The sequence below is a fragment of the Lontra canadensis genome, unplaced genomic scaffold, assembly GCF_010015895.1.
Source record: "Lontra canadensis isolate GAN:19392208 unplaced genomic scaffold, GSC_riverotter_1.0 scaffold10, whole genome shotgun sequence".
NCBI classification, from domain to species: domain Eukaryota; kingdom Metazoa; phylum Chordata; class Mammalia; order Carnivora; family Mustelidae; genus Lontra; species Lontra canadensis.
Genome location: NW_022631004.1, coordinates 14130315 through 14145288, shown reverse-complemented (window position 1 = coordinate 14145288; position 14974 = coordinate 14130315). Strand labels below are relative to the sequence as shown.

General features: G+C 50.8%; 1 protein-coding gene across 2 annotated transcripts in view; it reads right to left on the bottom strand.

Moving 5' to 3' along the window:
- Window positions 1–14974, bottom strand: part of EPHX2 (epoxide hydrolase 2) — a 59496-nt gene that overhangs the window by 4402 nt on the left and 40120 nt on the right. For both annotated transcript variants that reach the window (XM_032855661.1, XM_032855662.1), the window contains 4 exons: window positions 6912–6986; window positions 4641–4674; window positions 2580–2682; window positions 1635–1704 (listed from right to left, as the gene is read on the bottom strand). In XM_032855661.1, the coding sequence (XP_032711552.1) occupies window positions 1635–1704; window positions 2580–2682; window positions 4641–4674; window positions 6912–6986 (282 nt within the window). The remainder of the gene's footprint in view (window positions 1–1634; window positions 1705–2579; window positions 2683–4640; window positions 4675–6911; window positions 6987–14974) is intronic.

The following is a 14974-nucleotide window of genomic DNA, read 5'->3' as shown; positions in this document are numbered from 1 at the left end:
CAAGTCACAATGTAAACTGGTTATGGGGAAACAAGAGAAGGTGGTAGAGGAGGGAGATCTGAGAGGCAGCTGTAGAAGAATGGGGTTTCCAACGTTGGCACCCCTGGCATCACCTTCCCAAAGAATGTCATCATGCCCCTCCATGCTGGAAGAGATGTCTGCCCATCAAACCGTGGTTTTATTATTTCAGTCAATCACAGATGAGAGAGACAAAGATAATGAGCCTTAATGGAACTACCAGTATGTGCCAGGTGCTGGTTTAAGCATTTGGCGGGCATCAATCCATTTTATCCTTATACACACCTATGAGGTAAGCACTGTTCTTGTCATTCCCATATTACAGAAGCAGCAACAGAGAACAGAGTGGCCAGGTGCCTGACCCAAGGTCACACAGGGATTAGATCCCAGGCAGAGCTGCTGCCCAGCCTGCTCTTAACTACTCGCTCCATGTTCTATTGCCTGACCCCACAAGGTCAGGGCCTCATCTGTTATAACCGCCACAGGATGCCTGAGGTCTACAACAGCGCTTGGCACACAGAGGGCATTCACGCTTTAGTGAATCAACAAGATAACCACGGCGACTGATGGAGCTGAGGATCGTGAAAATGAAATTTCCCGTAGGTTTTCTTCACATTCTGAATGCACCCTGGGGACCTATCACAGGTTTCCCCGGCTACCCAAAAGTACAGCATTCCTGTGAAAACTGCTGTAAGCCAAAACGGTGAAAGGTGAAGAAGCAATCACCATTAATTCATATGAAAACATTTTTGAACTTTCCCAGATTCCCAAAATAACCTCTTTTCGGCTTCTCTGTACCTTAGGAAACATCTTGCTAATGGATGCACAGAAGAGAGCAACGTCAAGCCCAAGTGCTCAGAGACGGGGTTCAAAGCTACGACGGCTTGCCGCCGAGACACGGAGGGGAGTTCCTGGGGAAGGGGTGCGGTGGGGCCCTCTGGCTTGTGAACCACCTCTCTAATGATTCACTGCGAAAGAAATGCTGAATGCTCTTTCTGCCTTTTTGTCTTTTTTTCCCCTAAAAGCAAAAATCCTCTTTCAATTTCTTTCAGTTACCGAAACCTGTTAGTAATGTTAGGTCTTTTGTAAAAGCGAACTTTCAAAAAAGCGGGGTCTATCTCTACTCACTTTGCAAAGCCAATGATTGGAAATGCATCTTCTGCTTGGCAAACGAGGACATGGAGGCTCAAAATGACTAGGGTAATGTGACACAGCCAGCGGCTAAAGCCTGTCTCTCTGAGAGGACCTCATGCTCCTCTGTGACATGGGGGCTCCATGATCCTTCTCCCTTTTGGGAGTCTTCTGGGACTTTCTGCTGCCCTGACCTGGGGCACAGTCAGGAGACCTGGGGCCTTCCCCAGTAGCACTGGGGTCACCTTGCCAGACCGCTGCCCTGCCCCAAAGCCGCCCTCGACCGTTCTAAGGAAAGCATCAGGAAAAGTCCTCCAAGGACCCCCTTGAGTGGAGGGAAAGGACAGAAAGGAAAAAGAGGGCAAGTCAGACTGGCCTGCCCATCCCCCCCACCCCAGCTCTGACCCCAGGCCAGACTCACCGGACCAATGAGGAGCCCCCAGAGGGGCTCACGGGGAGGGCAACCACACTGAACCAGCACTCACCTTCCATCCCACAGCTTTGCAGCCCCACTGCCAGTTCAGCTCCATGTTTCGATACCAGTTCAGGGGACCTCTGGGGGCGGGGGAGATCAGGGAATAAGAACAGGAAAGCTCTCAGGAGAGGACCATGCGGCAGACCTCACAAGGAGCCAGCTCTGCTCAGAGCCGCTCTTCCCAGTGGGAGCAAAGGTGTCTGCAGGGAGGAGCAGAACAGAGCCCAGGGGTCCCAGCTGGCTGCCTGACACACCGGCCATGTAACGAGTGAGGCCTAGTACGGGCATTCAGGGCTTGGCCGAGAGAGCCACTGAAGGGGGCTTCCCGAAACACACAGACGCTGGCCCTACAGAACTCCGTGTTCTTGGAGGGCGGGGAGCTTTGTTTCTTTCCCTCACCAGCCAGAAGACACTCCTCTGCCCGGGACCTATTGGAAAGGGACTCCGGGAGTGGCTGTGGTGTGGAGGTGACCTCTTTCCAGTGGGACATAGGCGGGTGGCTCAAAGAGGCCTCTCAGGACAGGTAAGGATGGCCAGGGGCTGGACCTGAACACTCTCCAGTCCTCAGTACAAACCCACCAACCAACAAACACCAAGAATGGGAGACACTGATACCCTCCTCGGAAGACACATGGGACTTCTGAGTGTCTCTAGGCTTTTGTATTTTTCTGAGAAAGAACCAGAGCTGTCCTCTGATCCTCTCAGGGGTTATGACTTAAAGAATGTTTTTAATCCTCTGTTCTGAGGGGGCCCATCAGCACAAGGGGGAAGCAAGCTGGGTTATCCCACACTAGAGCAGGCCAAGAATCTTCAGGAGTGACAGCAGAGGAGTTCAAGCAGAAGCTGGTCACGTGTTCCCAGGAGGCACAGCAGGCCTCAATCCATACCCTGACAGCAGAAGAGCCCCTCTTGGCCAATCGTCTCTCTTCTGTGTTTGGGGCACTGTCGTCTTTACCTGAAACCGGACTTCTGGAACTGCTGCACATAGACCCCGACGTCCTCCTCAGTGACGATGCTGCTGGGGCTGGGCTCTTCCGGGGCCCTCACCAACAGTCCTCCTGCAAACAGCCACCTGTTCGCGTCCAGCCCAGGGCCAGGAGCCCGAGTTCTGACTCTGGGATGTTCCCAGCTGAGGCTGGGCACCAAACTGCCTCTCCCGTCCCATCTGAACTCTCGGGGAAGGGTCTCGTGCTCCTTCATTCTCTCTCTCTCTCTGCACAACGAGCTCATCTCCTCTCAAACTGCGAATCTGTACCCTTGCTGTCATTCTGGAATCCAGTGATATCACGCACATGGACCTCCCCTTCCAGGACAAACTTGGGGACAAAAAATATCCCTTCCCTCAAAACCTCACTACTTAATTCCAGGACACTATCCACTATTCCAGGACAATCGTTTACCAGGCCCCATCGGCCCTCCGGCTACCCCCTCACCTCCCCACTCCCATTAGCTTAACTAATAACATCCCTCTTTAGATACCTCCTCTGAGCCTCAGAATTTTCATAAGAGTGTGCTCTGATTTTTCTCTTAGCCTGGAGGAAAATCCAGGACAGGGAGCGCACATTCTGTTGCCTTCTACAACATGATCTCGTGATCCTCTGCACAGTGTGGAATCCTAGCTTGTCCTCAGAGGTGTACCTTGTGTCCTGGCAGTCCCCAGTCCCCTTGGCAGCCACCTTGCGATGACAATGGGCAGCCTGTGGACCGCTGCTATTTCACAGGGGACAGCCAGAAGGGCTAGTAACGCCAGTGCCTGAACAGGGCTGACTCACCATTTTCAGGCTCTGAAGCCTCAGAGGCACAATAACTGGGTGAGGCTAACTTTTGTGAGATGTTATCAAAGGGGTATGTGATCAGGGTGCCTCCCCACGACCCCTTGACCTGGGCTCCTGGCTTTCTCTCTAAGAGTCCCCACCTGCTATCCTTCTGTGACTACTGCGATCCGCCACCCTAAAAGACTGTAGGCTCCCCGAGGGCAGTGGCATGCTTCGTGTATCTGGCTGGCTGTCACTGCGTCACATCAAGTGTGAGCTCCACGTGCTCCGGGAATGAAGGAACAAACAAGTGACTGCATGGAAGAGGAAAGACAGGGAGCAAGGGAGAGAAGGAAGGAGGAAGGGAAAGAGGGAGGGAAGAGGCTTTCTTGACCAGAGAGAGGAGTATGGCCTTTAGGGTAGGAGGAGTTTAAGTCCAGCCTTGTCCCTCTGGACGAGCTCCTTAACTCTTCTGAGATCCATTTTCTTCCTCCGTAGATGAGTGGTAACAATGGGATTTTTAAAGGATGTCAGGAGGATGATAAACAGTAGATCTCAAGAGGGTGAGGCCCGTGTCTGATGCACACAGCAGGTGCTCAAAGGAGAGGCAGCAATCGTTATCAATACACGTGCACACTGGCAGGGCCTCCGGGGGGCGGGGGGAGCAAAAGCAATTCTGTGGGAGCTGTGCTGGATCTGTGCGCCGTGGGGATGTGCAGGGCTTCGACTCTGCACTTATAACCAACTCAGGAGGGAGAACAAGGATGGTCTTCATGAAGGGGAACTGGAAAGAACGGGAACGCAGTGTTCGGGGGGAGGAAAGGCCAGTGGATTATGACAGAGGAGTTCTGGCTCGAGGTTTAGCTGACTTGGGCTCTGCGAATACCAGGTGACACTGCAAAGGTCAGTCCCTATCTTGGGCCTTGGGCCTTATCAGCAGAGCGTGGGACTGCCCTGACAAGCTCTAAGATCCTCTAAGCTCTTACGGCTTAAGATCTTGGACCCAGAGTTCCCTGGGGGTAGGGGCAGGAACCAAGGTTGTCAGGTCAGCCCAGGGCTTGGGTGAGGGCTGGTTATTCACCAGCGGGGGCAGGGGTGGGGGGTGTTTTGTTAAATCCCAGTTCAGAGCTGGGTTCAGAGTGGTTGTGGGGGCGTGCTGCTTCTGCTTCTGCTCAGAGCAGTCAGATGGACACTCGTTTAACCCTTAGCTGATTTCCGCCATGACCCTCCCATCCCCCTTCCCTTCTAAGAACCTCTCTTACCCATTTCACGGACTTTGCTCACGCTGAGAAAAGCCTGTGGGGAAAAGGAAGGTTAGAAATGTTGTCTTGGGTGAAGTAAAGGAAAAATGTTGAAACAGGTCATGTGCAAACCCTGTCACAACCAAAGGCCTACGAGCGCCATCAGGTTACACAAACACGCACAACTCCCAAGAGACCTAGAGACGTCTGTGGGGGGTCAAAGCAGAAGGCAGTTAAGAACCAAAGCTCGTCACCAAGGCTGCTCCTGGGTGCTTGCAGGCCTTAGTCACATAAGAACTTAGGTGGATACAACCCACGGGGAACAGATGAGACCTTAGACCTATGGCGGGGGCGGGGGGGGGTAGTTAAACAGGAGATACTCCCTGCCCCTCTACCAGAAACCCAGAAAATCTGCAGTCCTCAGTGGAAGGATGGATTAGAAAAACATCCACCTATCATGGTGGATGATGTCATGGCAGAGCAATGTCAAAGGAGTTGTTTCATTTCAGTTTGCTACGAAGAGGAAACCACAGAAAGCTCCCCTAGGAATTCACAGCCATAAGCCTGCCTTCACAGGCGCTCAGGTTTAAGCCTACTCTATCTGCGGGGTCCGGAAACCCCCAAGCTGCGAGGTAAACAACAAGAAGAGCAGGCCTGGGCTGGTCACGCCCACGGACGCCAGGCGGAAGCAGCAAATGCTAAAGCACAGGAGGGTCTTTTCTCAAGTCCGTTGGAAGCAGATTGGTGCAGTTTCAGCACTGCTGAAAATGAGCTCACAAAGCAAAACTACAGAACACTCCCCCACACCCCCACCCCCTTCATGCACACACACAGTCCCCACTGTGAGACAGCAAACACAGCAAACAGTAAAATCCCAGTCTCCCAAGAATATCAAATAATAGGACTTTCAGAGTGAGAGAGAAAGAATGAAAAAAATAAGTATGCTTAACACGATTAAAGACATAAAAGACGGAACCAGAACACAAGAATACAAAAGATTAGAATAGTTTGGAAAAGAACCAACTACAACGTCCATACATAAACAAAAACCTTATTCATGGAAATTAAAAAAGAAAATGTCAAAGATGTATAGAATTGCAGACCAGACACCACTATATACAAGGAGGAGGGCAGATCTTGGGCTGGTTTTTCATAAGCAATGACGGAAACTTCTACCTAGAATTCCATACTTGGATAAACTAGTCTACAGGACTGAAGATCAAAATGAAAATATTCTCAGGCCAAAAAACTCTAAGTTTATTATTAATAGACTCTTATGGAGAGAACTACCAAAGAAGGTAGTTCAGGAAGGAAAAAATGGCACGTAACAGAAAGAAGCAAGAAGCCAGGTGTGACCAGCAAGGATGCTAGCAAACACGGGGACATCTCAGCAGCACTGACTGTATGAACAACAGCAGTGACAGGATGACCCACACATAAGGCAGCGGGCTGGGGCGGGGCGGGGCACCTGGGTCACTCAGTTGGTTAAGCATCTGCTTTAGCTAGTCATGATCCTGGGATCCTCGAATAGGTCTCGAATAGGGCTCCCTGCTCAGCAGGGAGTCTGCTTCTCCCTCTCCCTCTGACCCTCCCTTGAGTGCTCTCCCTCTCTCTCAAATAAATAAATACAATCTTAAAAAAAAAAAAAAAGATAGGGGCGCCTGGGTGGCTCAGTGGGTTAAAGCCTCTGCCTTCGGCTCAGGTCATGATCTCAGGGTCCTGGGATCGAGCCCCGCGTCAGGCTCTCTGCTCAGCGGGGAGCCTGCTTCCTCCTCTCTCTCTGCCTGCCTCTCTGCCTACTTGTGATCTCTGTCAAGTAAATAAATAAAAAAAAAATCTTAAAAAAAAAAAAAAAAAGACAGCAGGCTGCGATTACGGAGTTAAAGCATTCTAGGCTCCTTTCCAACACAAGCGTTAGTGATCTCAATTGGTTTGAGACTTGGACAACTCTGCGTATGACAATGGTAGCAGCAGTCATAGCACAACTTCTCAACTGTTGCTATTAAAATCCTTTATAATCCTTCTTTGATCTTCATCTCAAAGCCTTACTGGTGTGGGTCAGGGAGGATGTAAGCTTTCCCCACGACCAGGGGATCGGCTGAGTGAGGACCTCCAGCAAGCACCCTGACTACAGAAGTCAAAGAAAAGAAGGCCCTGTGCTCATTTCCAGACCTGGCCACACCCCAGAAGCCTCCCCTCCCAGGGAAACCTTCCAGAGACACTTCCAGCCTCCGCAGCTCCCCATTCCTTCCCTCCTGTGCCCCCCACCACCCTGCCCTCTGCAACACTCACCATGTCATCACTTGCTCTGAAGAAGCTCTTGAAAGTCCGACTCAGGTTCTGTTCCAGTTCAGCCTCAGCCACTCCCTGGAACAAATCAAGAAAGCAAAAGGAAGGACTCTGCAGAAATCTGACCAAAAGCTGAAAGCCCCCAACGTCTGTTTCATTCAGCCCACGTTTTGTTAAGAAGTGCATCAGTCTGGATTTTCCGACTGAAACACACGTTTTAAAAAAAAGCTTCAAATAAAACACAAGATGTTAACAGTGGTCCCTCCCTGGGAGGTGGATTTATGGATGTTGCTTTCTTCTCTGTTTTTCAAAATTCCTACAGTGAGAATGTCTTACTTGTAACAAGCCCTCTAAGGGAATGGGGAAGGGCTGGACAGGAGTAGTTGCTGGTGAGAAGGGAATGGTTCCCAGGATTCTAAGAAGCCAAGTGGAAAAGCCAAAAGGTGTTCCATGCACGCATCTCATTTTGCTATGGTAACTTCAAACCCCATCTCTTTGAGTTGGGCCTAAATGATTATAGACTGATCATTATTCCATGCCCACGGATTATCTCCCAAAGGACAGGGCAGCGAGGTTGCTTTGTGAAGAGCTGAGAACCAAATCCTTTGTGGTGATGAATTACCGGGTCTCCCTGCTCATGGCAGCGTTGTTCCATGTGATGACTCATCTAAACACGGTTCTTGGGTCATTTCCAGGTCTCTGACTTGGACTTGCCTCAACAGTTCCATAGATACTGGGCCCCTTCTCATCCTGGAAACTCAGGGTCTGGATACCTCAGCTCCCCACCTCCCCTTCCTCTTACCAAATCCCCCATCCAGGAGCACGTCCAGACACTAGGGACAGGCTGGCAGGGGGCTTCGAGATCCATCAGTGGATGCTAATTTGCTGGCTAGTCTCCGGGGACGTTATTTTTTAGGGCATGAAAGGAACATTTTAATCCAGTCTTTCCTTTCTGGAAATTGAAATCCCTTGGACCTGAAAGCTGTTATAAAACCTGTGTAAAGAAAGATAGCCATCCCCGGGGCAGGGACCCCCCAAGGGCAACTGCTGGGAAGGAATCAAGATCCTTCCCCAACACAGCACCGAAGAGACTAGTGCTATAGCAGGACACGGAGAAAGAGTGTGGTGGTGTCTTAGTCCATTCCGGCTGCTGGAACGGAATCCCATACATCAGGGAGCTTGTGAACAGACATTCATTCCTCAGTCCGGAGGCTAGGAAGTCTGCGATCAAGGCGTCTGCAGACTCCCTGTCTTCAGACTCCAACCCTCACATGGCAGAAGGGGCAACAGAGCTTTCTCTGAAGAGGACACTCCTCCCGCTCACCAGGGCGCCACCCTCCTGACCTAATTGCCCCCCCAAAGGTCCCATCTCCTGACATCCCCACAGCGAGGATCGGGATTTCATCATTCGGTCTACAGCACAGTGCCAATCTACTTTTTTCTCCTTTCCAGCAGCTCACCTGAACGTACCCAGGCACGGGCTGAAATGGATTACAGGAAGTTTTCTGAGTAGGCGTCCTGACCTTCTCAACTCCCTGGTTTAACAGACCAGAAACTTCCATCAAGAACACCTAGCTCCCGGGGCGCGTGGGGGGATTGTTGGTTTCTGCTTAGGTCATGATCTCAGGATCCCGAGACTGAGCCCCGGTGGGGCTCTACACTCAGTGGGGGGTGGGGAGGGAGTCTGCTTGAGATTCTCTCCCTCTGCCCTTCCCCCCATTCTCTCTAAAATAAATAAATCTTAAAAAAAAAAAAAAGGACATCTAGCTCCCTTAGTGTGGCCTTCAAAGAACCTTTAACATCTGTCCCCAAAACTGCCTTGTCAACCAAGTCTCCCTTTGCGCATCCCATTAACTGTATTCTTGTTGGATCCCATGGCGCTTTAGCGTGCCCCCCCCCCCCCAGGGGCCACCCTGAGGACAGGGGGGCATCCACTTGGGAGCCTCTGTGACTGGTCCTAGGACAGAGCAGGGGCTGAACATAGATGTTGGTTCCTTCCCCCCTCTTCATGTTCTCGAGAGGAGGGTGCCATAGGCCAGGTCTCTCCAGGGACCCGCGGCCCTCTCCATCCTGCTCTCGGTTACGAGGCCCCAGGAGAGCCCACTCTGTGTGTTCTGCACATCAACACGGTGAGGGCTTTGATCTATGAGACGGCAGTAGGCACGGAAGGAAACATTTATCACCGGTAGCGCTGGGTCCGCAGGTTGAGATTTTCTGCAGCGAGCAAGGTCGATGAGGTCGATGAGTTCGTTACAACCCTCCTCCCGTTGGTCAGATTCAGTTATGATGGAGAATGGGTCGTGACCCTCTGCCCTGTGATGAACCCGGCAAGAAAAAAGCCGCAGGAGGAAGTGCCTTTTAACTGATCGATAAAAGCCAAGGTCGGCCCCGCCTGTCATAGGGGGCAGGGCTTTTATTTACTGAGAGCGTCCTCATCCCAGAAAGAGCTGCCGTCGGGTCCGAGCCCAGGGCCTGGAAGAGTCTCCACAGGCCCAGAGGTCTGGACAGGGCTCTGACCCGCAAATGGTCCTTAGAAGAGCAGATGGATGCCAGGTGGGTCAATAAAAAAATCAGAGGGATCAAAAAGGTAAATAAGTCTGTCCACCCACATGAAAGGACATGGGATCAACAGGGAAAACGAGGACAAAGGGGAGGGCCAGAAAGCTGAGAGGATGATAACATCTGTACTCTGGTCCCGCACCCTGCTGATTATCACCCGACTCTAAGTTTTCAAAGGTGATACCGTATTTTTAAGTCCCGCAGACGAATGCAAGATTCCTGCCTGCCCCAGCGGGAAGGGGCTCCTCCCTCTGTGCTCCCGAGTGGAGCCCTTAGGAAATGGGCTCTGGAATCCAGCCAACAAGGCTACAAGCCCCTGTCCCAAAACTCAACTGGGCAAGCCTCAATTTTCTCATTTATGAAATAATGAGTTTTGCAAGGATTCCACAAGAATGACAATGCCTGTTTCTTACAATACCTGACATGCGGGAGAAAAGCCAGTAAGTGGTAACTACTGGTTTATTAGGATCCCTATTGTTAAAGTCACTGGACTGCAACTGAAATGTCTATTCTGGGACTTTGGTACCCTCACCAGCCTGTGAGTTTCTTATAGACACACAGTGTATCTTACTCCTGTTTTTGTTCTCATGGCCACAGCATGGTAATAGTGGACACCCAGGTGGGTGGGAAGGAGAAAGGGAAGAGGGGAAAAAGGGAGATTGGAAGAGGAGAGGAAGACTTTGGTGGGAGTGTCTTCTAAATGATTGTGGCTTTTATTTTTCTGGCTCCGCCACCCCATGAGCTCATAGTCACCAGACAAGGTAAGTCAGCCCCAGCTTGATCAAGTTGGAGGTGGGCAGTAACCTACGGAACAGAGACAAATGATAGAATCTGCTGTCTGAGGACCCAAAGCTCTCACTGTGGCAGGCAAACTGAAGACAGTTCTGGGTTCAGAAAGAAGCCCCTAGAACAAAGCCTTTGGAATTCCATGAATCCTGGAGCTTTGTCTTCAGGGTACTTGGAGGCTGTGTAAGGAGGACTTATGGAGTGAATGACTAGAAGTATAAGGAAACCCACCTGGGAGAATTCACCAGAATTTCTTGGCCTTTCCATCAACCACCTCTGCCTCCTCCCTCCCTTTGTTTTAAACCTGAAACCACAGAAGCTCATAGCTGTGAGGAAACTTCTAATTCTCTTCTCCTTGCTTTCTGTGCTTTCCAGATTAGTATCCTGCACTTTGCCCTTATTCCTCAGACCTATTTCCAACTGCTGGCTAAACATGTCTGCGTGGCTATCGTGTCACACCCCTCAATCTGATCCTTAAAACTGACCTGAAGAGGAACCAATGAAGGAAATGTAGCTTCTGGTGAGATATATTTTCATTCCTACCCCAGTGTTATCACACTGTACTGTAGTGGGTTGAGGAGTGGTCCCCAAAAAGGCACGTCCAAGGATCTAATGCCCAGCAGCTGTGAATATGACCTTGTGGCAATGGAGTCTTTGCAGATGGAACCATTAGGATCTCGGATGAGTGACGAGTTACATATCGAGTGCCAAGGGTTTCCGGCGCCACCAGAAGCTAGGAGGGGGGCATGGAATGGATTCCCCCTCAGAACCCCCAGGAGAAACCAAATCTGCTAACACCGTGATTTTGGACTTTAGCCTCCAGAACTTGAGGGCCTGAATTTCTGTTGTTTCAAGCCACAAAGTATGTGGTAATTTGTTGCAGCAGCTCTAGAAAAATAATACACCACTTCAGGAAGTCTCTTGATTTGGAGGGTGGGTGAGGAGGGAAAGGGACTAGGGCCTACATAACCTCCGGGTTCAGGGCGGGCTGTCCATCTACCTCCCTCCCCACCACCAGGAGGCTGTCGGGTGTGCTGGGCACAGGGTGTGGGATCTGGCTCCTGAGATCTCGGCACATGTCCCTCAGCCCAGCTTCCTCCCCAGGCGCGCATTTCACTCACAGAGGAAACCCAGGAATGTGGCATCCAAGACTAAGACCATCCAAGACCATTCAGAAGACCAAGTTTTGTGTACACTTTTTGACCCAGTGTGTGGACAGGGTGAAGTAGTCACTTCACCTGCCAGGGAGGTTCCCCAGCTGGGAGGGCACAGCAGCCACCTTCTCGAACTCAAGACCTCTTCCTAGAGGCATCCTCCCGCCACGTCCCTATGCAATGGGATTATTTCTCTCTCGTCTCCCAGTTTGCTCCTTCCAAGATGTCTGCCTCAGAAGAGGCACTTAACTGGGTCTATGGTTTCATTTCTAAGACCAAGGAGACAGCACCTAACCAAACAGCAGGTCCATCAAATTTGGCAGGCGCTCGGGCCACCTCTGTCGCCCTCTGGCAAACACCAGAAGATGCGTCTAGAAGAGAAGAAGGAAGTATTCTTCCCATCAGGGGCTTGGGGATAGGAATGCTGCTTCATGTTCTGTCTCTCTTGATCATAAATACTCAGATTCCTCTGAAACTCCAGGGCAGAGTTTTCTCAAAATAGGCCAGAAACCATGGCTGGGGGGCAGAGGGGAGGGTTGTCCCTGATGTGGAAAATGATATCCAAAATGTGGGCAAAAAGAGAAAATGGTTGATTACTTTCCAGTGTTCAGCCAGGCATGCACACACAAGGGAGGCAGGGAGGGAGGGGGAGAAAGAGAGAGAGAGAACGAGAGAGAGAGAGAGAGGTGAGTTAGGTCCCACAGGAGGTCCCTAAGGAGACCTGAGGCTCTCTGAAGCCACCTCTCCCCTGGGGTGGGGGCGGTCCTCTGCTCTCTCACAGCGCTGAGCTGGGGAGGCCACCTTACAGATGGAGACTCTGGGGTGGGAGTGTAACCTCCTTCAAAATCGGGCATTTTATAAATACCCAAGCTGGAGATGAGAACTTCAGACTTCAAACTCCTCAGTATTTGGTTCTTTTTACTAGAACGTAACATTACGCATGTAAGAAAACACAAATAAAATGAGAAGGGTTCCTGCCTCTGCAGGCTCAGACAGACCACGGGAGGGAAGGCTGGCTAAGAAAGGAAGCACACAGCAGGGCTTTCTTTTAAAAGGTACTGTTCTGCTGGGACAAACCACCAGAATAATGTCCTCGGGAGAGGACTGGCTCCGTAAGTGATGGGCCACCTGTATTCTGGGGCACCGAGCGGCCACTACAATGGGTGAGGTAAATCTGTACGTACTGGCGAGAAAATCTGTCCAAGCTCTAGTAAATGGAAAGGCAGCACGACTCCAGTTCTATAAAAATTACTTGTCCGCCCATATGCACATACGCACGCCCGCCCCTGCCACACTTAAAAGCATCTTATAAAAAAACCGTCTGGGAAATACTCACAGAACTATTCATAGTACCTACTTCTACACGAGTGAAGGGGGAGCCGACATTCTATCTCATACAACTGAGTACTTTTTTTAAAAAGCACTAAGTATAAATCATCTACAAAATACAGGCAGTAACAAGTCACCAGCTGTCCCCGTAGTCTGGTGCCTGGTGGGGGGTGGGGGAATGCATTACTAGGGTGTTCTGGGGATTAAGGAAGACTCTGCACACCGTGAGGGAGAAGGAAGAAAATCGTTTGTGCAGGCTGGGTTGGGGGGGGCCTTCCACCAGTGAAACCGTCTCTTCTTCTTTTTTTTTTTTTTGAAACCATCTCTTCTTGACTGCTACCTGTAATTTCCTTTGGCCACATTTTCTCTGTTACCTCCTTTCTCAGCTGGTTAAATACTTACAAATGGGCTCTGGCTTGCCCTGGTATATATAGCCGATAGCTGGCTGTACAGTTCCAGACACCCATGCCACACACACAGGTGCACCTGCACACCCTTCTCCCAAGAAATAACAATACACACATACTACTGAGGAGGAGTGAAAAGGGACTGGTGTGGGGCGCTGGAGGAGGGTGTGCACTAACCATGTTCTGATTTCTGGGGCGGAGGGGCTATGAAATCTCCTGAAGCTAAGCAAGGACGTGAAGAATCTTAAGAATTAAAACAGGGAACTTGTCGCGATCAAATTACCCAGCCAATTCTACTTGTCTTTGTAGCCCAGAGCGGCCTCCTCCACTTTCCTACTATACAAAGGCAAAGCCTGTCATCTCTTTGCCTAGCACGCGCGCGCACACACACACACACACACACACACACACCCTTTTTAGTTTCCACCAGACTTGGCAAATTTGCAGGACGAGACAGTGAACACATTGGCTCAAAGTTCAAAGAGCTAGAGGAACGGAATCTAAACTTGGGGTTTACTTAAGCCACACCCTGTCCGGCTCAGCAAATGTGAAGGAGAGGTGGGAGGGACAGCCACAGGCCACTATCCACCCTGACCTTGTATGCTCATGGTGCCTCCTCCTGGTTGGGGAGTGGTGGGGATGAGTTTCGGAGGCAGGAGGCAGGAGGGAGGGGGTTCCAGCACCCAGCCCTGAATGGAAACACGTGCTCTCCACCTTATACTGTGTTTCTTGGCCTGGATTCAGCTTCAGTTTGAAGCTGTTACTATTTGAAAACCATCCAACTAGACCACCCTTCTGAGTGCCCGAGGTCAGAAGGGACTTGCACTGTTGCTGAGTGGGAAGCAGACGTGCTGGCAGGACCCCTATGCATGGTTTCCTCTTGAGACCCAGCTCTGTGCCCGTCCAGACCAGCCTCAGCAGTGGACTTGGCCCCAAATCCACATCCCCCACCAAACCTTCGCTCATCTGAATATTTAACATTTCTCTACCAAGAGGCTTTGTTCTTAAGAACAAAACCATTCTCCCAACCCTTCCTGCAGGTTTTAAACCCAGCAGCTACAACATAATAGGGGTACTGATTTTTCTACAATGACTATAATAACCTTTGAAACAACAACAAAAAAAAGCCGTCCTGCTAGGGGGGCAGCTAATAAGCAGTTTTCCCCTGAGGTCACTTTTATCTGGCCTTTGAGCTTATCTGGGTTTGCTCCTTCTCATGCTGTTTGGATGAGCAGGGCACACACCACAAAGTCCAAGCTCCCCCCCTCCTCCCCACAATGTGGCTGGCTTAGGGGGATGCAAGTAGGCTTTGAAGTCAAAACTAGGTCAAACCCTTGGGGCGCCTGGGTGGCTCAGTGGGTTAAAGCCTCTGCCTTCAGCTCAGGTCATGATCTCAGGGTCCTGGGATCGAGCCCCGCGTCGGGCTCTCTGCTCGGCGGGGAGCCTGCTTCCCTCTCTCTCTGCCTACTTGTGATCTCTCTGTCAAATAAATAAATAAAATCTTAAAAAAAAAAAAAAAAGCTAGGTCAAACCCAATCAGTACCTGGTCTTGGGCCAGTGAGTGAACCCCCAGAGGCCCTGTCTGCTCTGCTGAAAGACAGGAGGACACCAAAGTGCACTTGTGAACAGAACTTGGCTTACCATGTTCACAAAAAGTAATAGGTGCAGGGTGCCTGGGTGGGTCACTCATTAAGCGTCTGTCTTCGGCTCAGGTCATGATCCCGGGGTCCTGGGATAGAGTCCTGCACAGGGCTCCCTGCTCAGTGGGAAGCCTGCTTCTCCTCCTCCCTCTACCTGTTGCCCCAACTTGTGCTCACTCTTTGCCAAGTAA